Genomic DNA, 25,211 nt, shown 5'->3' with positions numbered 1-25,211 from the left:
TCAACCCCATCTTTTGGGAACAGTTTGCAACTTTCTATCTTAAAATAAGCATTTTGTAACATAAATCCTTCAGCCTGCAGCAAGATTATGAAACAGGTAAGAGTAACATATGCCCATTTTCTGGCCTCCAACTACAGTTCTCAGTAGTATGGAGACAATTATATTCCCCAGGTAAACCAAGCATACTAGATACTAAATACCTCATATTGAAATAAAAAATAATTTTCCAGGGGCGCCTGGGTGGCACAGCGGTTAAGTGTCTGCCTTCGGCTCAGGGCGTGATCCCGGCGTTATGGGATCGAGACCCACATCAGGCTCCTCCACTGTGAGCCTGCTTCTTCCTCTCCCACTCCCCCTGCTTGTGTTCCCTCTCTTGCTGGCTGTCTCTATCTCTGTCAAATAAATAAATAAAATCTTTAAAAAATAATAATAATAATTTTCCAACATACATATTTTATAATCAAAACTGTTCTTAATTCTGTCTATAGGTTAAGCCTGATCATTTAGCTAAATGATTTGGGACTCAAATAAATAAGCTATTTACCAAAAATTGATAATATATAAATTTTTATTAAAATATCAAATTACATCTGTGAAATTTCAGATATGTTCAGTATTTCACAAGTTCTTCTAATCATTTTCCAAAATAATTTGCACTTACAAAATTTCTGCTTAGCTACAGAAGTTTGAAACTGATTAGTTTCCTTAAGCCACGATTATTAGTCTTCCAGCTTCCACAACAATTTTAAAGATATTTCTCTTGTACCTGTTGTGAGGAAGACAACATGTCGTGCTCTATGAGGCATACTTAGATGTATAAGATGCAGTCTCTGAACTCAAAGAAATTATCAGTCTAATAACCGATACAGAAAAGTTGAGAGCCTTGCACAGTGAATATCACCTAAATTCTATAACATTTTGCTACAGCATTTCCTGTAACTATATTTGCTTTATCTGTATTTTAATATTTTTGTGGACATAGCTATTCATCCCTCTATACAACCATCAATCTATCTTTTTTTTTAGATTTTATTTTTAAGTAATCTCTACACCCAACTTGGGGCTCGAACTCACAATCCCAAGATCAAGAGTCACATGCTCCACCCACTGAGCCAGCCAGGCGCCCTTAATGCATTTCAAAGAAAGTTGCAGGCATAAGTATGTTTCACACCTAAATACTTCAGCATACTTATCATTAGCTGGAGCTTAATAATTTTTAGTTTTTTAGAGGAAATTTACAAATATGAAAAGTACAACCTTAAGTGTCTCAATTGCAGATTTTACAAATGCTTACATCTCTGTAATCCAAACCCCTATCAAAATATAGAACATTACTGTCACCTAAAAAGTTCCTTCTTGCCTATTCACAATCAATTTCTACCCCAACTTCCACCTAGAGGGAACTACTATTAGTGATTTTTTTCCCCACCAGATTAGTTTTGCAGATAATTTTAAAACTCAGAATTTTAAAACAAAGAGTGATCATCAGACTTAGGTATCAAAAAAGGCTTCATGTGGATGGAGAGATGTATAGATACATGATAAAGTAAATATAACAAAATGCTTAACAACTGTAGAAATTAGGTGGTGGGTATAGCGGTGTGCCAGTTATCAATTTACTATCCCTCCACTCCAAATTTACTTTTCTTTATCCTGCTTTGTGACACTAGAAACATTTTTTCCTTTGTCAGTTTTAGAAAGGGCAATGGAGGGGCGCCTGGGTGGCTCAGTCGTTAAGCATCTGCCTTCGGCTCAGGGCGTGATCCCGGCGTTATGGGATCGAGCCCCACATCAGGCACCTCCGCTGGGAACCTGCTTCTTCCTCTCCTACTCCCCTGCTTGTGTTCCCTCTCTCTGGCTGTCTCTCTCTGTCAAATAAATAAATAAATAAATAAATAAATAATCAATCTTTAAAAGAAAAAGAAGAAAGAAAGAAAAGAAAAGAAAAGGCAATGGAGTGACCCTATAATGTGACAGCAGCAAAGAGATACTTCCCCTCTGAATTCAGGCCTCCATCACCATCATCATTATTATTCGGCATGAGAGCCCAAAAGCCTTGCTGAGGAGACAAGTTCCAGCTGTGGCCATGGTTCCAGATTCCCCACTGACAGTGGGCACTTTTCTAGACCATGTAGCAATAGGACACATGTCTTTTCTGAACAGGTCTGCATACAAGCTCTGGGGAAAAGGGCCCTCTCCTTCTTTCTCATCCTAGAAATATTAGCTGCTCTTTAACATCTGCTACTTCTGGGACCCTTAGACCCAGAGCTCTTTTATGCCTTTTAGAAAACCACCACTCCTTGTTCTAGGTAACATTTCATCATATTAAATTTTCAAATAACCAGTAGAGATCTGTCTCCTGACTAAACTCAGACTACTATAAAGGGTTATTCACTGTGCAGCTTTTCTGTATGTTTGAAAATGTTAGGGGAGGGGAGAAGCAAGAAGGCATATTTAAAAAGACTGGCAAACTGTTAATAATTGTTAAAGCTGGATGATGGACTGAGAAAATTATACCACTATCTCATTTGTTTATGTTTTAAAGTTTCTGTAATACTTTTTTTTTTTAAAGGGTGGGGGGAGAAAGGCTTCATCATGGCCAAAGCATTTATGAAGAGCCTGGTGGAATGGATTTTTAACAGGCAGAAACAGAGGATACGACTCCAGTTAAGGAAAAAGTACATATAAAATATGGAGGCAGAAAACCAAAGGACATGTTTTAGCAATAGCAAGTAGGCTGGCTAATGTATAAGATATAAAACACGAATGTGCTTGGTGAGATTTTTTTTTTCCTCCCTCTCACTTCAGTATTAATTCTTCACATTCAATTGCTTTCTTTTTGGCCTACTCTCCTGTCCCTGCTCTGCCATATTTCTATATACTATCCAAGGTCTAGCTCTTCCCACTCTTCCTCACCTCTTATGAGCCATAAATTGATCCACTGCAGTCTTTTTGGATCTTAATTTCTTCAAACATGGGCATAATTATATGTTTTTGGACATATTTATGTAAAAATGTAGATATGTCTGTGCTTATACACCAGTATTTTTATATTTAAAGCCATCAGCAGTAAGATAAAACAAATTTCCATAATATCTAGTTAGTAGGGGATAAGAAAAAGCATTAGTTGATTTATTATTTAACAACTCATGTGACTTTTTTTTATAATTACAAAATGTATCTATACACACAAGAGTGAGTATATCTGCATGTGTGTCAACATAAGATCTCTGAGAAGAGACTGGTAATATTCTTTGTTAAACTGGGTGGTTGGTACAGTTGAATAATAAAATGAATACCCAATATTTTCTCCACCCACCCATACATTTAAAGCACCCTTAGGCCAAGGTCCAGTTACATTCCTCTTTTTTCCCCTTCCTTAGAAATGACAAATGTAGTGAAATTTTATTTACAAAAAGCATGTTTGTTTCATCCAAACTGAAAATATTAAAAATTATAAAACCAGCTAGATATTTAATAGGAAAAACTCCTAAAAGAGATAAAGAAAACAAATATATCCAAACAAAACATAAGACAATTCATTAGAAGCACATAAGAACACGGACTTCTTGTTACACGTTACAGTATACAGATACCCCAACTAGGCTCCTTTCCCTCCTAATCCCCATTATTGGTAAGGTCCGAACCTACTATTCTATTGAACCTACTGTTCTATTTCAAGCTTCTGTATGTGTTACATGCTCTTCCATCTATTTAGAATGTGGCAGGAACACAGGTATTCCAAAAAGTAGAGAGCAGCAGAGAGGTGTTTTGTGGTATCACCCAGGCAATGACTTCTGCTTTCTCAAACCTTTCTGGGCTCGCTGATACAAAGTCTCGCTCAAGATCCAGGACAATGCAATGTTTGGAAACATTCATTCAAACAGACACACCAAGACTGTTAAAGTAAGTTCTTCCAAAAAACAAAAGCAATGGTCAAGACTAGAATTGGGTTTCTTTCTTGCCTCTGACAGTACTCTTCCTGTGAAGTCAGTATCACAAATAGCTATGCACCCCATTGTATACCCAGGGGCAAAAGAAACGCCCCCACAAAGATATGTTACAGCTGTGCCTGCTCTGGGTGATGCCTCGCTTCCACTAAGTTCTAGCAGCTGTGCAAAAGAACTTTCTGTGATAATGAAAATGTTTGATATTCTGTCCCATGTGGTTATCGAACACCTGAAATACAGGTAAGACCGAGGAACTGAATTTTTATTGTTATTTAATTTTAATTAATTTAAATTTAAAAGCCACATGATTCATAGCTACAGTCTTGAGTAATACAGTTCTAGCATCTTTAAAAAAAAAATCAGGTACTTAAAGCATCTATGGTTGCAAATTGTCTTACTGCCAACCCAAACCCTACTACAACACTGCAAATGTGGTTTTACCTCCTACCTTTGCTTCCTGGCAAAAACAACCATTTGTCTTCAAAAGTAAAAAACAATGCGCGAGGAAAATTGAAAAGGGGCAACCAGCGACATAAGAGGAAAACCAGAGAAGTATATGAATAACAAGTGAATAAAGTGATCCAAGGAAGACAGAATCATTCAGTTATGATAAATACTTTGGGAACGCTCCAAATTGAAGAGAGTAAAACTGAAAGGTACCACTTGGCGTTCAATTACCAGTGATAGAGAAAAACTAGAAGTTACAGCAATGTTATCTTATATAGATAATGCACTCATTTTCTTTATGCATATGCTATTCCAGAACACCACATCTTCCTTTCAATATGCACATCAAACAAGGTTTCGAGGAGCACTACAACTCTCTTGGGCAGCATTAATTTTATATGAAAACCTCTTAAGCTGTCTTACCAGGTGAGATTCTGCCTGAAACAACCAGTGTCTTCCACACAGCTGCCACACTTTACTTAGAAATGCACGTTTGGCTAATTTGAAGGTCAAGATGGTTGATAAAGCAGCCAATTTCCAAAAACGAATGGGCAAAACTGTCGACATTCACGGAGTACTTAAGGAAAAGTTAGATCCGTGAACTGTGAGCTCCAGGAAGGGAAGGGCTCATTTCATTTCCCCCAAGGCAAGCGCTATTTTTTATTTAACTTTGAAAGAGCTGCATCTTTCAGAAGAGAGGGGGCGAGAACTTCAGGGCACTACACCTTCCAGAATGCTATTGCCCTAACAGCGCTGAGTAGGGACCGGCGAGCCTGGGGGCACCCGCCCAGACGGTCAGCACCTGGGTAGATAAAAGCAACGCGGGACCGCGCACCACCGCACTACGGACCCTAAGGTTAACCGAAAACCCCTTGCCCCCGGGCCGGGGCTTACCTGCCGCTGGAGTGGGGAAGACGCGCGGCCCCTGGCCGCTTCAGAGGGGCGTCCCCGCAAGCTGCTCAGCTCGTCACCGGACACTGCCCAGAGCGGAGGGTCCCCTGGCAACTAGGGAAGGAGGACCTGGCAGGGCGCGGCGCGCTCGCTGGGGCTCTTCTGTCTCGGAGCTGCGACAGCCACAAATCCCTCAGGTACACCCCAGCGGCCCGTGCATGCGCGCGCGCTCTCCCGCCTCGTCGCTTAGCAACTCGCGAAGCCTTCCAGTCTTTGCGACACGTCAATTTCTCCCGCCCCTCCAGAGTGTGACTAGTTTTTAAAAAGACTCTGTTTCCGGGTCGAGCCGATTTTACGCAGCGGAAGGTCTCTTTACCTCCCACGCTTACCCTCAGAGTAAGACGAGTCTCACTTGCGCACGACTGGGTGATGTAGCTAAAGGGTCTGTATCTCCTCCTTCGAGTTCCACATGCCTCCCCTCCCACCAATTACTGGGCGCCAACAGACGGGTCCTTCCCCCTAAGCACGAATCGTCCGCTCATCGCTGTCCTCCAATCACAGCGGCCCGCCCTCAGGGACTACTTTGCAATCGGCGAAGAGCGCAGGGAGAAGGGCGTGAGTAGACCCTCTGAGCTCGGGAAGTGTAGTTCAACACTTGAAGGAAATGCGTTGGAGAGTGCGCCAGAATCCGGGAAATATAAACTACAGTTCCCAGAGGGCGCTGCGGTTGGGAGACGAGCATTTTCTTTCTAGCAGAGCTCGCCCTCCCCAAGTCAGTTCCGCAGTAAAGGTGACCTGGTTTCCTGACGCTCGTTTTGCAGGTGCTGAAATTGTTCGCGCACTTCTTAATCATGGTGAGTGTTGGCCCCTGGATCCTGCGTACCCCCAACCTTCGCGCCCTTGTGTGGGGTGTCTTGCACTGGAAGGACTTTTGGGGAGGGGGGCGGCTGTGCAAAGCGCTGCCTTTCGAGCCCTTTGGAAAGCCCCGACTCATCTTTTGGGGACTGTCGCAGTGACCCAGTAATTGGGAAGGGATTGGTTTCCACCTGGGGAGCTCTTACAAGGACTCTGGAGAAATTTGTCCTTGGAGAGGCTTGATCTCAGTCCTGCTGCGTGGCGTGGGTACAAAGTAAGCTGCGGGTTTTGTCCACGATAGAGGGTTTGATAAGGATGATAAGGTTTGGTATGAGAGGTGGGGGGTGTTGGGTCTTAACCTCTTTTTTTCTTGAGCCCTCACTGCTTTTAAGGGCCTTTGTCACAAAGCCCTTGAAAACAGAAGGCCCTCAGTTGTAAAGGTTGTGCTTACCAGGTACTCCAGATTACGATCGCCGTTTTCGAGAGACGTTTCCGCCATATCTAATTTCACAAAATGTTATTTAAAACCTGTTCATTGATCTCCTTTTGTAATGACAGGACGTGTTGCAGTGATGGCATCACTGGCCAAATAACTAGTGCAGAAATTCTTTGCTGGTCTGTAGGTTATGAATTCTAGAGCCACTACTTTTAATGTTACACAATGTAACCATCTTGTGAAGGTCTGGATACCTAGATCACGAACTCTGACGTATGAATAATCTGCATGCTGTTTGAAGGTGACATTTGACATCAGACAAATTAATCCAGTACTTGTATTTATAGTTGAAGTTCTTCTTCCTCCGTTATCTCAAAATACTGGAATAGGTGGGGATTGTGGGGAAATATTCGAATGAACTGGAAATTTTCCAGAACCTGAAAAGACATATTTTTAAGGCAAGGGGATTACTGCTTCCTTTACCTTTATAAGGGACCAGTGGGGACAGCTACTAATTCTCAGTAAAAGTTAAACCTCAGTTTTCTACTTATAATTTTGTCATTTAAATGATGGTTTCAGTGAGCTCTGATTTAATCTTAGCAAGAATATGGAGGTAACAGAGAATGTGAGACTTTATAATTTTAGAACTGAATGGAACCTTTTAAATATAATTTTGATAAATCTCCCCCCACTTCAGATTTTAAAATTGAGTTTATTGAAACCCAAAGAGAATGATTTGCTCAAGGTCATACAACAGTTTGCTCCCAAGAGCCTTACAGCTCTTTCCATTGTAACATATTGTGCCATACAATTACCAAGTCATTTTGAAAATTTATTTTTAGTAGCTGAGGTTCTGGGGGAACATACAAATTCATACTGCAAATATAATTTAAAGTATTTTATCAGCATTTATATTAAAAGCTTTATAAAAAGCTTTATATTAATAGCTTTATTCCCTGCAATTCAGAATATTGGAATTCTAGAATTAGAAGGGAATTTGGAAATTATTTACTCTAATTTTAAAAGGTAGCCTGGTGAGGTTAAATGATTTTCCCAAGGTCACAGGGAGAATCCTGGGCCCCCATTCTTACGTTGTTTTGCTATGCAATAGATAAAGACAGGCCTCACCCCTGGAAGGTCACTTGGGCACTGGATAACAGAGATGTCCCTAAGAATGAACACTCCTGTTAGTTTACTGAAACTGACAGCCCTCTCAGGTGACTCAGAATCGCCTTGCCTCCTCAGGAGACCATGTGAACAATCACTGAATTTAAAAAGAGACATCTTTTGTAAGCTGTTCAAAGTATTTTTTTGTAAGAGAGGGGAATAGGGACAGTAAGGATTAACTGTATGAAGGAATTTGAATGATAGGTTTTTATATTACAGAAATAAATGTAAATTAGAAAGTAAAAAAGGAATAGCAGAAAGAACACTTATATTCAAGCTTTATAACTGAGACTTGAGCACATGCGCAAGGCAGTCTGAATTTGCAGGAAGGTCATTTGAGCCCTGCCAAGAGCAGAGACATTCCTTCTTTAGATCTTGGCAGACTGCCCAGATATCTAAGCAAAGAATAGTAACCTGTCTTCACACTGTAACATTGTGGAAAGTCAGCGGGAATCTCCCACCCTCCTGCTTTTGTACTGCAATGTTGCAAAGAGCAAAAAGAACAGAATAAGCACATCCTTTCCCATTTCATAAGCATTCAGACATTTACTAGGCTTCATACTAATCTTAGTAAGATAGAATTAACTATCCGTGAAAATAATTTTTCACAGACATAGAAGAAGGAAGCTGCTGAGATGGAATTAGCAGCTGTTCATTAGTTGGCCACAACCACTTCACTAAGGACTGTGATACTGGGAGCGTATTTTTTAGCAGCTAAAATTAATGCCTAAGATTGACTACATTGCTGTGTTCTAACCATCTACCTGTGAGCTTTACAGATAGTGACACTCGCTTTCCCCTTTATTTCTTATCCTGGCTTCCTTTACATTGAAGTGGTATATATTTATATTTTTCTTAACCCTTTTATTAACCCAACAGATACTTGTTGAACACTGCATGGGAGTACAAATTTGAGTCAAGGGCAGACTGCTCTCACAGCAAGGGGGTGGTGGTTCACAGTTCAGTGGAGAGTTAACAGACGTGTCAGTAGAAAACCAAAGGGTATAAGAATCCTTAGAGGAAAATTTTATGGTGACAGAGACCTATAATTATAGTGTTTGCTACATACTGTTCTTAATGCTTTGTATGTTAACTCTCAATCCATACAACTACCTTATTTGTTAGGTAGCTGTTATCATTATCTCCGTTTTACTGTGAGGAAACTGAATACAGAGTTTAAGTAACTTGTCAAGAACATGCAGCTGATGAGTTGTAAAGTCCGCATTTGAACCCAGAACATTTGGCTCTAGAGGCTGTCTCTTTACTACACTCTGCCACCTCTCTAGCCCCCTGTTTTAGAAAATTGGGATATCCTCTTGTTTCCTCCATGTGGTTCACGAATGGATTCTCTGGCCTAAAATAGTACCAGGTACATAGTAGAGATTCAGTGTTGTAATGTTTAATAAATGAAGTGAGATAACAGTTAATCCCAGAACATTTGGCTCTAGAGGCTGTCTTTTTGAACCCAGAACATTTGGCTCTAGAGGCTGTCTCTTTACTACACTCTGCCACCTCTCTAGCCCCCTGTTTTAGAAAATTGGGATATCCTCTTGTTTCCTCCATGTGGTTCACGAATGGATTCTCTGGCCTAAAATAGTACCAGGTACATAGTAGAGATTCAGTGTTGTAATGTTTAATAAATGAAGTGAGATAACAGTTAATCAGTTGATTTATAAAACTATATCATGAGAACTAGTGACATAATTTTGCTAACTATAGCTGGACTTATTGTGCTAAGTTTCCAACCCTCTGAATGCAAGTATGTATGAATGAAATATCTTAAACAGTTTTTTAAAGCACGTTAGGTTTGCTTCCAAACAATTCTTTTACATTTCCAAGTTTGGGGTAGTAATTTTACAAGATCCAGCTATTCCTTCATCAAGTATTTGAGCTTCAGCTACATTCCAGGCGTTGCTGTAGGCAGTTGGAACACGACAGTAAATAAAACAGACAGAGCCCCTGTCCTTCAGGAGCTTGCATTCTAAAGAGAAAGGGGGAATAATTTCTTCCTCTATTCCCTTTTTCTCACCTACTCCAAGGGAAGAGGGGAAAATGACCGAATTAAAAACTGCAAAGGACATATGATTAAAAAAATAACCATATACAGTAACTTTTAGCATTCTTTATAAACCTGAAGTCTGTTTGGAAACATAAGAATGTATTGTTATTAAAAAAAAAAAAAAAAGGTTTATTTGGGGAATTACCATATTTTGTCTTTTTAGGGGTATGAAGGCCTAAGGGAAAAGTTGAAGAAAATGGGGGAGAGACTAAGAAGGTCAGGGAGTCACTCTCCAGAGTTTTCTCCTTTTTTTGCGGTCATACCCTGGTCACATCTGTGAGGAAGAAATGCATACACAGTCTGCTACATACAGAGTCATCTCTACAGCAGTTGACACTTCTTTCCTGAGATTTTTTTTCCTTTGATTTTTCTGGGTGTCAAGTTGCTAAACGCTACTGACCTTCAGAGGGTAGGGTTGGAAGGTCATAGGACATAGTCTCCTTCCATCCCAAAGGCATGACTCACCTAGAAGAGGGAATTCTAAATATAAAGAAATCAAAGGCTTCTGTCCCCATTCATTTCAGTGGACCACTTCTCTCATGCAGGTAACCATAGAGGTGACTCAGGGGGAGTCCCTTTACACAGTATTGTCAAGGAAAGGAACAGTTCACCTCGATCAAATTTGTATATGTATCCGTTAAGTTTCCAAACATTTTTGTTCAGCTCTTTTTAATAGAAATATTTCTATCTTTTTAATTCTCTGAGCTTCTTTTTTTTAGTGACTCAGGATCGTCACTTTGAATATTGGTTATTACTTTTGTCCATATGTCTGTATTTTGTCCAGGGTCTGTTGAGGTCTGTAAGGCAACTTCTATTATAACTGTTATGCTCTTTGTACTTCTCCCTCCTCTCTTTTAAAATTATTTTTCCCTTGGAATCAAGTTGTCAACTGTCACTATATTTTGATGTAGTTATTGAATAGTAAAATTTTTTATAATCCAGTATTCTCTTTCTCCTTAAATAAAAAATAAAGGCTTATTTTTCCTCCTTCAAGTAGTCAAGTTGAATTATGATTAATAGTTTTATTAAAACTTTCTGACTCATTGTAAGTGGAAAATTTTAACCACTGTCACTCCTCTTCCCGGTGTGAAGTATTCTATTCTAGCAGATGGGGAGTGGGGGGATTTGCATAAGAGGATTTATAAGGTTCTAGTGGCTGCCAGGGTTTGTATCACCATATAAGGCACATCAACATTGTTAGGCCTATTTCAGTGGCAAAACAGCCTTAAAGAGATGGATAAGATTTTGTAAGTAAATCCAGGATAACAGTGAGATAAGTAACACCACATAAATATCCAGCCAAAGGACACATGTTCCAGAAGTTGCTCAGCTGATTTGTGCATGCTATATTTACTGAGACAAGTCTGGAATAAGTTTGTCTTCTAAGCCAAATGTGAAGAGACTTTAAAATTTTACATTAACTTTTGAAGTACGTGGTTGTCTCATTATAGAGAAAATCCTGAATGTCTTTAGGGTAAAATAGCATTTTTAAATAAGATGTTAATCAATGGGACTCTTTCATTACAGTCTGAACCAATCCGTGTGCTTGTGACTGGAGCAGCTGGTCAAATTGCATATTCACTGCTGTACAGTATTGGAAATGGATCTGTCTTTGGTAAAGACCAGGTAGGGAAACTATCCGTGTACCTCAAGTCAAAATAAGAATATTGTCAATAAACCCTGTATTTAGTTTCAAAGAAATATTTTAATGATAAAGGGATGGGTTATCCTAATAAATGTACTGGGCACGTTGCTATAAATGTAAGCTGGTATCTTACTTATATGTATCCCCCCAGCCATTGAAAATGCTTTGCACATCAACTCTTCCGCATACTTCATTTAGCTGACTTGGTACAGCCAGCAGGTATCAGTCAGTGGAAGGTTTTCACTAGTAACAGTAACTATTAGGGAGAGTCATGTGGGAGAGAAAGTTGCTGAATTAGTACTTCCTTGTTGATAAATGGTCTGTAGACCCAAAATAATCGGACAGGCAGATCTGCTTTCCAGTTTAAAGAGGAACTGCCTATTCTTATTCCCCTATTCCACTAAAATCCTTTTTAAAGTATTCATTTATTCCTTCTCTTCCCACATAGATATCAAGTTCTTCCTTCGTGCCAGATAATATTTAGCTTTCCATGAACTAAAATTAGATCCATAGCTGCGAACAATAAGAGTAAACTATGGCTGGGGCGCCGGGGTGGCGCAGTTTGTTGAGCATCTGACTCTTGGTTTCGCTCAGGTCATGATCTCAGGGTCATGAGATCAAGCCCCACATCGGGCTCTGCACTCAGGAATCTGCTTGAGATTCTCTCCCTCTCCCTTCTTCTGGCCCTCCCCCTCTACGTGGGCACCCACCCATGTGCGCTCTTTCTCTCTCAAATAAATAAATCGTAAAAGAAAAAAAAAGGAGTAAGCTATGGCATATCACTTGAGTTTGATATTTTTTCCATGTATACTCCTTTAAAATTCAGTAATGGTGATTCCTTTTACTTTGTTAGCAAACTTTCGCTGGCTTTATACCATTCCTTTTTCTGAAAGTGGCATGATGTTACATACCTGACCTCCTAAAATAATTATAACTAATTAATGGGAATTATACACATACATACACCAAATAAGCAAAAACTTTACAAGAGGACTTTTCTGTGACTAAATGACAAAACCTACACTGACAGATGCTGTCCTTGCTATTTATTTGGCAGCCAATAATTCTTGTGCTGCTGGATATCACTCCCATGATGGGTGTCTTAGATGGTGTCCTAATGGAACTGCAAGACTGTGCCCTTCCCCTCCTGAAAGGTGAGTTGGGGAGGGCGGTGGAGGATAAAAGAATTTTATAGTATTCTATGTCTTTCAGAAAATAAGTTTAGATTTTTAACTAGCCTTCAGTTAGAAACTATTTCATAAAAGTATTTTTTGTTGTTGTTTTTTGAACTACAACTATTTGGTAAGATGTGTACCAAGAATAAATAAGGGTTAAAGCAAGAAGTAACCAATGTCAGTTAAAAGACTATGCTTATTGGGGCGTCTGGGTGGCACAGCGGTTAAGCGTCTGCCTTCAGCTCAGGGCGTGATCCTGGCGCTATGGGATCGAGCCCCACATCAGGCTCCTCCACTATGAGCCTGCTTCTTCCTCTCCCACTCCGCCTGCTTGTGTTCCCTCTCTCGCTGGCTGTCTCTATCCTGTCGAATAAATAAAATCTTTAAAAAAAAAAAAAAAAAGACTATGCTTTTTTTCCCAACATGCTTATACATAATTTTCCTTACTAATTAAGCATAATATTGCACAGGGGTTATACACCTGAGATTGCCTACATTGTGTTGTTATTTAAAATCTATTTAAAAAGTAATAGTAGCGCCTAAATTATGTAGTTCTAAATGATGTCTTCCAGAGCCACGTGTTGCCCTGAGGCTGGAAATTGTTTGGTCCCTCACATGTAGTCCTAACCCACAGCCGGTTATCAGATTGAGATACAGCATAAATTGTCCTAATCATATGCTGCGTAGTTTGAAAAAAGCCCGTGAGAGTTCTGCTAAGAGCCTTTAAGAATCATTGAACTATTACACAAATGTAAGACAGAAGTCTTAAATTTGATTGACGGTTTCGTTAAAATGTTAGGTCAACTTGTGAACTAATTTGAATATTTTTCTTTAGGTATACCTTCATTATGATTGTTTTCTTTTAGTAACAATTAATTAATAATACTCTCCTAAGTTTGCACAGCGTAAAATACATACACGCCCAACACAAACCATGCTCAGAGGGGCGCCTGGGTGACGCCGTGGGTTAAGTGTCCACCTCTTCTTGGTTTCGACTTGGGTCATGGTCTCAAGATCTCCATCAGGTTCTGCGCTCAGCAGGGAGTCTACTTGAGATACTCTCTCCCTCTTCCTCTGTCCTCTCCACATGTGTGGGTGTTTGTGTGTGTGCACATGCACACACTCGCTTTCTCTCTCTCTCCCTCCCTTTCTCTCTCTCTAAGATAATAGATCAATAAATCTTAAACGAAAGAAAGAAAAAAACATGCTCAGAATTCATATGTCCATTCAATAAACATTTACTAGAAGGGGTGCTCTGTTGTCTGAAATCATTTGGTTGCATAGTTATATAAGAAAGTGTATTGTCCTGCCAAGCTGTTCTGCTGGCTCCCTTTCCTCACCCTCTCTTTCTTTCTTTTTTTAAACTGAAGTATAGATGACACACAACTTACCCTCTCTCCAAATCAGCTTCATTGCATTGTCACATTTTTATTCCTTTCTCTGCTGAGTTATTCTCCTCTCTCGAGTGGGTCCAGGTTACCGTATGACAGGGAGGGAAGATTCTGCAAATAAGGATGCATGGCTGGGAAGAAGATTCCCCTCACCACCTGGTGTTTCTTTGTATACCCATTGGGGGCTCTACAGCAGCCTTACTGTGACACAAGTTGACTCCCCTAAAAATTTACCAATGACAGTGCTGAATCCTGATTGTCGCAGTCCATTTGCACTACTATAACAAAAATACCATAGACTGAATGGCTTATAAACCACAAAAATTTAATTCTCATAGTTCTGGAAGTTGGGAAATCCAAGGTTAAGGTACCAGCATGGTCACATTCTGGTGAGACGCCATTTCCTGGTTCTGTCTTCTTCCTATGTCCTCAAGGCGGAAGGGGTGAAGAAGCTCTCCGAGACCTCTTTATAAGGGCATTAATCCCATTTATGAGGGCTCTGCCCTTATAACCTAATCATCTTCCACAGGCCCTACCTTTAATACCATCACATTGGGGATTGGGTTTCAACATGAATTTTGTAAGGGACAGAAACATTCAGTCTGTAGCACTGGTCATGGCCTTTTTAATACTGTTAATAAAGGAGAGTAATGATATATGTTCTTTAATCAAAGAGTAGGTGGTATATGTTTATTGGACAGGCACAGCAGAATAGTGGTTGGTCTCTGGACCAGCCTGGGCTGGAATTACAGGTTCACTGCTTTTTGATGACCAATTAATCTCCTTAAACTTGTTTGTCTTCATGCATAAAATATTAAGATTATATTTGATACAAGAAAATTCGTAGTGTTATTCCTGGCATGAAACTCCTCAATAAACATTATTTTGAATCTGTGATTGGTATCTTAGACCTTAAAGTAATTACAACTTAAAGGTTAGGTAAATTAGTTTCTCTTTCATGTTATCTGTGGTAATTGGTGTGAATAACAAATGTTGCACAGAGTTGAAAGTTATCATATTGTACTTTGCATCATATCTGATCATAAAACAAAAAGCTGTAGAGCTTTCGAACTTGAAATAATTACTGAAATAGGAAAAGTAAAATAAATGTAATTTACATTTCTGCTAATATCGTTTGTTGATTATATAATTTTTCCTTTCTTAGGCCCCTAAAACTTCTTTATCATTGTGATGTGTAAAAGTAGACATTTGCTACAAAGTGAAAGAATTACTGGGTAGATTCAATGTGAAAAAGAAAACCTTGACTTTGGTGTTTCAGTAGCTCTGCATATTTATTGCCGTGTTCACAGATGTCATCGCAACAGATAAAGAGGACGTAGCCTTCAAAGACCTGGATGTGGCCATTCTTGTGGGCTCCATGCCAAGAAGGGATGGCATGGAGAGGAAAGATTTACTGAAAGCAAATGTGAAAATCTTCAAATGCCAGGGTGCAGCCTTGGAGAAGTATGCCAAGAAGTCAGTTAAGGTGACCAATACAGTATTTTATGGGGTTTTCATTATCAGCATTTGAAACTTCTTCTTTTAGCATTTAAGTAAAGACAAAATTATTTGCCTTTTTCCCCCCAGTTTTGTGCAGTGGTCAGTAAGTACAGATAGAGTTTTGCTTGATAAGCTCTCCTTTTCTGAGTTTTTTTTCTTATAACGTAGAAATCTTTATTTAGAGGTGCTCAAAAATATCTTGCCCATTACTGTGATATGGACGTTTAATATTAATTTACAGACCTATCGAAAAGGCACAGAACCTACTGGTACCTTTACCTGCATGGGAATATTTGTTCAGACATTTGGGTTTGTGTGTGTGATAGTAGAGAGAGATGGATGTAAGCTGCGTTCTCAGCAGTGAGAGATGCTGGCTTCTGAAATGCTCAGATTTTCTCAATCCAGAGAAATTTTGATACGCTTGTCTCTAGAGAAGTTGGGTTGGTGTAACTTCCTCATCTGTCTCTTTGTGTGCAAGCTATTTACTTTAGTTTCTAAATTTGCCTTAATATTACAAATAGACCTCCTTTTACCAAATAAGTAAGCAAAAAGGCTTGCCCGTTAGAGGTTTTACTGATTTTGATAGACTTGTTCTTCCCAATCCTGACTTTAAACCAAGGTAAAAGAAAATGTTTAAGATTTTAAAGTTGCCAGTTAGAATGTTCTATTATCATATTTTATACATGTCTGAATTTTTGCTTTCTGTAGAATTCATTTTAAATAGCTTAGCTTTATTTTCTGTAATCGTTAACAGAAAATAGTAGAAATGAGTAGAAATCCATGGGTCTCTTAATTTAAAAAAATGACAGTGTTGCTTGTACTGCGCCAGGCTGCTTGAACTTGTGCTGCTTGCACTATAATCACTCCTCAGCCAAGTGTCCTTTTTGGGAAAATATATACTGACACTGGAGTACTTAGGGGCATTGGAGTATCGTATCTTCAGCTTGCTCTCAAATGGGCCAAAAAGAAAGACTAAGGGTATAGTGTGTGTGTAGAGAGAGGAAGAGAAATGAAAAAAATGAGGGAATCTGGGTAAAGACAATGTGGGAAGGTAGTCTTTGTAATATGCTTGCAGCTTTTCAGTAAGTTTGACATTTTTTCCCAGTAAGTTTATAGTTTTATTAAAGAATTTAAAACTTAAAAGATAAAGTACATGTGTACATTTTCCTGTACTGTATTATAATGCAGTGTGTCCTGTACCTCCTCAATTAAAAAAAAATTTTTTTTAAGTAGCCTGAAGTGCTTTCTGCTAAGGATTGATTCAGCGGGTGTGGAGTGGGTAGGACCTGGTAATCTGTATTTTAGCAAATCCCAGTTAATTCTTAGGATTAGGCAAGATTAAAAAACTCTTTTAATTAATAAAGATAAGTCATTGTCCTAAAGGAATCTGCTCAAGTAGAATTTCTTTCTTGGACTACTTTTTTAAGAAGGAAAATTTTATGAATGAATTGCTCTCTCAGACAGAGCCTTAGGGTGTGTGTGTGTGTGTGTGTGTGTGTGTGTGTGTGTGTGTTAAATAGATAAATGCTCTGTTTTGGCATAAAACAAAATAGACATGTACCTTCGGTCTTGGACGCTGCCACCTGGAAAGCAACTTGTACACGTGTTGGTAGCTTTATTAAAGACATATTTTCAGTAATCACAAGAGACACTAACAATGGGGTGGAAATACTATAGAAACTACAGTGGTAACCATACATACTTAGCTCATACAAACTTGATACAGAGGCTACATGTTACACATTTATCAGTCATTTTCTAAGATAGTTTGGTTCATCAGTGCATGGTGTGTAACTTCGCTGTGCCTCCCGTATATCCTAGGTTATCGTGGTGGGAAATCCAGCCAATACCAACTGCCTGACTGCCGCCAAGTCGGCACCGTCCATTCCCAAGGAGAACTTCAGTTGCTTGACTCGTCTGGATCACAACCGAGCTAAAGCTCAGGTAGAAAAATACCTTTTAAAATCTTGAATGTTCAACTTTAAAACCTTTTTCTCTTACTTTTGAAGTAGCTGAATCTTATTTTTTTGTTTTTGTCTAGTAGAAAGCTATTGTAATTTGTTACATCTAGTCTCTTGACTAGACTCCTAAACTCGTACTTAATTTTCTCAACTATGGTTCATTTGCTAACTATGCCAAAATACTGTTCCTAATGTCCTTTTACCGCAGGGGTTATAAAACCAGTCATTAGGGGTGCATGTGTGGCTCAGTCATTTAAGTGTCCAACTCTTGATTTTAGCTCAGGTCTTGATTTCAGGGTAGGGAGTTTAAGCCCTGCCTTGGGCTCCATGCCGCACGTAGAGCCTACTTAAAAAATCAGTTATTAGTATAATTAACAGGGCAATACATGGTATTTTTTTTGCCCGATATGTAGAACATTATAAAAAGAAAGATTTGAGCTTTTTGTGTTTTGTGTGGTTCTGCTTCCTTTTTCCCTATAGCTAAGCCATCAGATTCAGATTTTTTAATGTTTAATTTTATATTTAATTTTATTTTTTATCTTTTTAATATTCTACATGTTTCCATAAAACTTCCTACTTTTCACTACTTAGCAACTAAATATTAATTGTTCTCGAGTTTCCTTATCCCTTGGAGTTTTAGATACATGTGCTGAAGGGTCAGTGACCAGGGTATTAACAGTAGCTTTTTGAAAACTGAGATGCCACCGCCAATCATCTGTGCTGGTTTCTAGGTTTTCTTGGGTCTAGATGATCCTGATGCCCTTCAAAGCCGTGACAGAGTTCTGGGTTCTTGGACATAACCTCTTTCCTTTTCCCTAGCACCTTTCTGGCCATACGTCCTCATCCACAGGTCATCGCTGTTAGATAGGTCTATGAATTTAGTCCTTTTTCTTCTAAAGAAGACAACTTTGTTTAGTTTCAAGAAAACATTTTATCAAAAGATGGTGTGCGGCGCCTGGGTGGTTCAGATGGGTGGGCGGCTGCCTTCGTCTCGGGGCCTGATCTCCGGGTCCTGGGATCGAGCCCCACATCGGGCTCCTGGCTGGTTTGGCGGAGAGCCTGCTTCTCTCTCTACCTCTACCTCTCCCCCTGCTTGTGTACTCTCTCTCTCTCTCTCAAATGAATAAATAAAATCTTTAAAAAAAGAAAAAGAAAGAAAGAAACATAGAAAGAAACCTAGAAAGAAAAAGAAAAAAAGATGGTCTGAGGTCCAAGTTGAAAAACCACTGCTTTAAACTGAGAATTGATCATCTTTCAGCTTTGGAGTACCCAGTAACGGAGAAAAGAACTGACATTTGTTAAGCTTCCACCCTAAGCTGAATGCTCTATGTGTAACTTACCATTTAATTCTTCTAATAACCATATGAGATATGTTGTTATCTTTGTTTTACACACAAGAAACCTGAAGCCCAGAAAGTTCTGGGATCACAGTCACACAGCTAGTAAATGATGGAGCCAGCTATATTTGTCTGACTCCCAAACTCTTAGATGTGTTCTTACATAATGAGATTATGTGACCTAAGTCCACTTACTAGCTCTGTGACCTTGAGGAAGTATATTCAAGGTATAAAATGGGGTAATAATTCTATCTACCTCAAAGGGAGGTTATGTGGATTAAATGAGATAAGATCTGTGTTAAGCTCTATCATGGTATCTGTCACATAGTAAAACTCAATAGATTGGCTGCTCTTAGTAGTAATGATTTTTATTAGTAGTGTTATTATTAAGAGGGATATAACTAAGAGTTGAGAAGAGCCACACCTCATATCTCCTTGAATAGACCATTAATTTAGAAGGTCATTGGATAACAAGCTTAAATTGCAAATATTTCCTGAGGGGCTTTAGGCTGTGAACTGGGTCTTTTTCCTTATTTTTTTTAGCTAGAGTCTAGTGGGTGGAAGGAATGGGAGTCAGTTTGAATGAGTGGAAGCAGGAGATCTGGGTACTACAAAACAATTAAGAAGGAAGAGATGGTTTTAGATGTTACATTTGTAGGTTCTAGATGTCCAGATGGTAACTTTCCCTGCAACAGGGAAAAAGAGGTAATATGACACCACTGACAAGCTTGGTTTTTGTTGTTTCAGCTGAGGCCTTGGGGGAGGCAGGCACTGGAAAATTCTGCTTCCAGAGGTACTCCTAAGTGACACTTTGTCCCAGTGCCTGAAACAGTTTTCCCTGTAGGGGCAAAAGTCTGAGTGAGGAAAGAGAGAAGAAGCAGTCTTGTTAGACTTTAACTTTGGCACATGTTCCAGTATGTCAGTCTGGCATAGTGAGAGCCTTTGGGAGGTTTTTGAAAAAGCAGTTTCTTCCTCCTGTAAAGTTGTTCATCCAGTGAGAAAAATAACAAACTCAAAGACTAATTTCTTACATGAATATTGCTCATCTTACATAATTCATTTTGGGAATCAGAAGACCTAGCTACCTAGTGACTGTTCATCACCTGCAGAATTCCCCTTTGTATTTGCAAACCAGAGGTGCGTATGAATGCTGACAGGGTAGTTTGACAATAAAACCAGTTAGCTCCTATTGGGGGTGGAGGGGAGGAATTACTGCGGCTGGAGAATTAGTCCAAAACTGTTTAACAGATCTGCATGGTAGACATGAAAGGTCTAAGGGAGCAAGGAAGTGGAATCCTGGATACATGTTAATTTATACTAGCTCTGATATGAATGAAATTCAGAAACTACATCTGCAAAGTATTGGCCTTTGCTGTCCAGACAGAAGTGGATTAGCTCAAGTAAACAAAAAAACAAGAGGAAGTAGGCAGCAGGACAAAGGAAGTAAGGAGCTTCCTGTAGGGAGGAGAAGCCCTGAGGCAGTTTGTCTTCACTCTTCAGCAAAATTACAGGTTCTAAGTTCTTGGTAATAGACATCTCGTGTTACTTGCCTCAGGTAAATGTTCCTTTTTCTCTATGATACCAGCTAAATATAAGTAAGGGCAGTTCTTCCCAAGTCCTTGAAGGTCATGGCACACACTGAAAATGGTAGTCATTGCACAGCACACTGCTGTGCCTCAACCACTAAGCAGATCAGTAGCTGGATTCTCTAGAAACCAACTATCCAACTAATTTGTGAGGACTGATTGATACTTAAATAGCCCCAATACTTGCAGAACTCTAGATGAAGCAGGGTTTAGCTGAGAAGTGATTTTAAATGTCAAAACAGAATTTTAAGTGAATTTTTAAGTCATTTATTCTAGGATTTAAGAAACAAGTCTCAACTTATTTTAAGGGTGATAGGGAAAGTAAACACAATTTGATTCTTACCTGACTGAATAAAGTATATAAAGGTGACTCAAGTCACTGCAAACATTTTAGGTATTGGCCTTTTTTCATCAGTACCCTTTTTGTTTGGTTGCTTGCTGTTTTGTTTTTTACTTTTCATTTTGGAGTAATTATAGACCCAGAAGAAGTTAAAAAATAGTACAGAGAATCCCGCATCCCCGTCACTCACTTCTCCCAGTGGTAACATCTTCCTTCACGATAGAGCATTTTTAAAACGAGGAAACTGACTAAACTCATTCAGATTTCTGCAGTTTTTACGTTCATTTTTTTGGTATGTCTTTAATCATATATGTAGATTACTGTAATCACTGCAGTGAAGATACAGAACTGTTTCAACACCCAGAAGAGAACCTCCTCATGCTGCCTCATTATAGTTACACACTCCCTCTCCGTTCCTAAGCTCTGACAACCATTTCTCTGTTCTTCATCTCAATTAATTCTGTCATTTTGAGAATGTCACAAAAATAGAATCCTGTAGTAAGTGACGTTTTGAGACTGGCTTTTTTCATGCAAAAGCAGTGAACTCTGGCACAACTATTTTTTTCTCCCATTCTTACTATTAAAGAAGGAAAAATCATCCACAATGATACCCTAACACATCAGCTCATAAAATCATAAGAATTTTTTTCCAAAACATTCCCTTCTGGTTCATCACAATTCTGCTATCTAATTAAGAACAAATTATGCATACAACTAACCATAATTTTTTTTTTTTTGCACATTACCTTATCAGGTGAAAAAGTAAGTGAGCTTATTTTGTTTATTTAAATCTTTCAAAGCATAACTTTCTAATCCTTTCTGTGGCTAGTATACTACATAATATAATTGATAGTCATGTGACTGCAAGGCTTACCGGATCTTAAAGTGGTTTTTTGTTTGTTTGTTTTTTACATTTTTAAAATTTATTTTTAAGTAATCTCTACACCCATCATGGGGCTCGAACTCACGACCCCAAGATCAAGAGTCACATGCTCCCCCAACTGAGCCAGCCAGGTGCCCTGTAAAGTGCTTTTTGGACCTATAGCTAGAAATTGTTACATTTGGTATCATTTTAGTATTGTATTTAAGCTCTTTCCTTTGGTTTCCTAATCTGTAAATTGAAGACAATCATACTTTTGGTAATATGAGTCCCTTCCAACTCCAAAATTTCATATTTAGGATTATTTGAAAATCAACTAATTTATGTATGTGGTATATAATAAAAATTTCACCTAAATATCAGAAATTCCTGTATTCTAACCTGATTGTCAGAAGTACTGAGGAGACATCTCCAAGTAAGTATTAACAACAAAACAAAGGTCATACTTATATATTCTTAACCTCTTGCTTGGTGTTTTATGTTGGTGTTTTGTGTTTGATAAACCCCCTATACTGATAAGTTAATCATAAACTGTAGGATGCTCTCTACTCTTAAATATTCTACCCTATAATGTTTCGGGTTCACATCTTGTTTACATTGTTAAGCTTTCGGAAATTACCAAGCAATATTTTTTCTTTTAACAAATCGATATAACTTTTGTGTGTTCTCTTGAAATTTCAGAGGCCTTAAGGATGTTTGTCAGGCACAATTTGAAATAAAAAGTGTTGGTCCAAGTAAGATATTTGTTTTCTATTTAACTAGATTGCTCTTAAACTTGGTGTGACTTCTGATGATGTAAAGAATGTCATCATTTGGGGAAACCATTCCTCAACTCAGTATCCAGATGTCAGCCATGCCAAGGTGAAACTGCAAGGAAAGGAAGTTGGTGTTTATGATGCTCTGAAAGATGACAGCTGGCTCAAGGGAGAATTCATCACAGTAAGAAAAATCTCTCTTAACAACCAAGTGTAAAGAACTCTTGAGAGAGACACCACATTGCTGACCCAGCTGTCTCTCCAAGACAGTCTTCAAATGTCTCTCCATTTGGTGGTGTGGTTCTCAAGGAGAGCAGGCCTTTCATGGTTGCTCTGATGACTACATACAGAGCCAGTCATGATCCAGTCTGATCTGATCTGCTGTGTGGCAGACAAGATTGATGGCTAAAGTGGGAAAAAACTAGAGTTCTCTCTAGTCATCCAGTTAATCTTTATAAAGAGATCCATTTCTTTATGTGGCGTATAGTAAACTTTCTATGTGGATTTATAGTTTTCTTTTTTCAAAAAGACTGGTGCTTATAACTGAAATAGGTTGGTAAGGCCCACACTGGGTAGTTGTATGATTTTGGAGGGGAAGACATTAAACTGTGATTGCGGTCTTTCACCCCAGGATTAGTTTGGAAGTGATGAAAATTCTCTCATGATCAAGTAATGCTGTCTCTGCCTGTCCCCAACCAGACCGTGCAGCAGCGTGGTGCTGCTGTCATCAAGGCTCGAAAGCTGTCCAGCGCGATGTCTGCTGCAAAAGCCATCTGTGACCACGTCAGAGACATCTGGTTTGGAACCCCAGAGGTGAGGACTCCGTGATTTGCACAGGCCGCTCCTTGATTTTTGTCCTCTGATGTTGTGATGTGAAAAGAACATAACCTTGCAGGCAGGCAGGTTAGGTTTATAGCCCAGATCAGCTGCCTACGAGCTGAACAATCTTGGGAAAGTTACTTAACCTTTGGTTATCTATGGTATTTACGTCACAGGGTTGTTAAGGGTTAGATGAGAAACCCTGGAAAACACTTAGCACACCTGATGGACGTGACTTTTTTCCATAAAACTTATATTGGGCCATAGCTCCCTTATTTATAAAATGAGGATTATGTTTCTCTGGCCTACTTCACACGGATTGGAAGAGTGGAATGAGATAATACCCATGAAAGTTATCCTGTCATGGAAGTGCCTGGTGATGCGTCCTTTAAAAGTATTGAAGCTACGCACATAGTAAGAAAGCATCACCCGGTTTACTTTTGTTAATTCATGTGTCAATTGGTTGCATAAACTAAACCCTAAGCACCATGAGAATGTAAAACGTTGATTATTATTTTCAGGGAGAATTTGTGTCCATGGGCATTATCTCTGATGGCAATTCCTATGGTGTTCCTGATGATTTGCTGTACTCATTCCCTGTTACAATCAAGGTAAAGTATTTTGGGGATTATTTCCCTTGTTCCTTTACTAAATTGGACATTTTCCTAGATTCAAGGAGTTTTAAATTCAAGTACTGAACTTTTATCAAAATTGTCTGTTAGATAAGATCTGGATTTTGATTTGCTTCTTTAGAATCAGACTTTAAAAACAGATACTTCTATAGCTTTAAGTTCAGTCTAAATTGGTGCTTGCTAGAAGATCAGTTCTAGTTTAATTGTAAATCTTTATTTGTAATTATTTACAAACAGAATAAGACCTGGAAGATTGTTGAAGGTCTCACTATTAATGATTTCTCACGTGAGAAGATGGATCTAACTGCCAAGGAACTGGCAGAAGAAAAAGAAACTGCTTTTGAATTTCTCTCTTCTGCCTGACAAGACAATCATTTTGATGTTACTAAAAGCTCCAAAGCTGAAGAATCTAAATGTCGTCTTTGATTCCAGTACCAAATAACAATAATGCTATACTTAAATTACTTGTGAAAAACAACACATTTGAAAGATTGTGTGCTTCTTGGTATAAATTTGTGACAGTTTATCATCATGCTGTTAGTGCTGCATTCTAAATAAAATATATATTCAAATGAAGATGACTCAGACTCTAATTTCCAGCTAACATTTCATTTCTATTCAGAAAACAAACTTGCATGTTTCCCACCTTGGGGCTGTGATTTTTTTTTAAAACCAGAGAAAGGTAGTAAAGACAGAAAATGTTACAAAGTAAAGCATAATTCTCCTCTATTTAATCTTTTTTTTTTTTTAAAGAGGGGGAGGGAGGAGGGGCAGAAGGAAAGGGAGAGAATCTAAAGAAGCAGGCTCCACGCCCAGTGCAGAGCCCATCACAGGGCTCGATCTCACAACCCTGAGATCATGACCTCAGCCCAAATCAAGAGTCAGGGGCTTAACTGACTGAGCCACCCAGGAGCCCCTCCCTTCTATTTAAATAGGGTAGGAAAATCTATCTTGTGATATTGAATCAATCTACTGCAGAATAGATTTTTAAACATTACCTACATTAGGCTATTAAATACTTAACGTTTTTTAAATCTTGAAGGTTAGTTCATGCTCTGTGGACAATGTGATTTTAACATTATCTGTTAAATAGGTTGTAGAAATACTGCTAACAATTTAATGCCATTTGATGAAATTACAACAGTCACTTTTCCTGATGGAAGGAAAAGTTAATAAATCTTCCCTTGTTGTATTACCCTATAGCAGATAAGGAATAATTTACATTTCATAACTGGTAAATGCCACAGAAATGTATGCTAGTGGGAATGTTCTCAATCTAAGCTTATTACTAGAAACAGTGTTGTTCAAAAAAATTAGTATTTTTTTCCCAAAATTCGTAAGGACAGGAGACCTCTATCTTTTCATTCTTGTACTTACTTCATTGT

At 38.8% G+C, this 25,211-nt stretch overlaps 2 protein-coding genes across 3 annotated transcripts in view; one reads left to right on the top strand and one right to left on the bottom strand.

The window, feature by feature from the left end:
* The window catches only part of LOC103671314 (WD repeat containing planar cell polarity effector), a 416,159-nt gene extending 410,299 nt beyond the window's left edge, over positions 1 to 5,860 (bottom strand). Inside the window, exon 1 of one of the 2 annotated variants that reach the window (XM_040623423.1) lies at positions 5,678 to 5,860. The gene's annotated coding sequence lies outside the window, so the exon portion shown is untranslated. The other variant, XM_040623422.1, reaches the window with a different exon arrangement.
* A 134-nt stretch (positions 5,861 to 5,994) lies between these two features.
* On the top strand, positions 5,995 to 24,402 carry MDH1 (malate dehydrogenase 1). The gene is made up of 9 exons (XM_008699917.2): positions 5,995 to 6,142; positions 11,333 to 11,431; positions 12,508 to 12,604; positions 15,327 to 15,502; positions 17,338 to 17,460; positions 22,383 to 22,559; positions 23,075 to 23,188; positions 23,716 to 23,805; positions 24,064 to 24,402. Exons 1-9 carry the CDS (start codon positions 6,140 to 6,142, stop codon positions 24,187 to 24,189), a joined length of 1,005 nt encoding a protein of 334 aa, XP_008698139.1. The 5' UTR covers positions 5,995 to 6,139; the 3' UTR covers positions 24,190 to 24,402.
* Positions 24,403 to 25,211: the final 809 nt, after the last annotated feature.

Source organism: Ursus maritimus, unplaced genomic scaffold, assembly GCF_017311325.1.
Source record: "Ursus maritimus isolate PB19 unplaced genomic scaffold, ASM1731132v1 scaffold_6, whole genome shotgun sequence".
NCBI classification, from domain to species: domain Eukaryota; kingdom Metazoa; phylum Chordata; class Mammalia; order Carnivora; family Ursidae; genus Ursus; species Ursus maritimus.
The sequence above is the reverse complement of the archived record's forward strand: the minus strand, read 5'-3'. Positions and strand labels throughout refer to the sequence as shown.

What these genes read in the sequence shown, in the direction of transcription:
- MDH1 (XM_008699917.2), top strand. An exon ending in TCAAGGGAGAATTCATCACA is followed by an intron (nt 22,560 to 23,074) that starts GTAAGAAAAATC and finishes GTCCCCAACCAG; the next exon opens with ACCGTGCAGCAGCGTGGTGC. An exon ending in TCTGGTTTGGAACCCCAGAG is followed by an intron (nt 23,189 to 23,715) that starts GTGAGGACTCCG and finishes TATTATTTTCAG; the next exon opens with GGAGAATTTGTGTCCATGGG.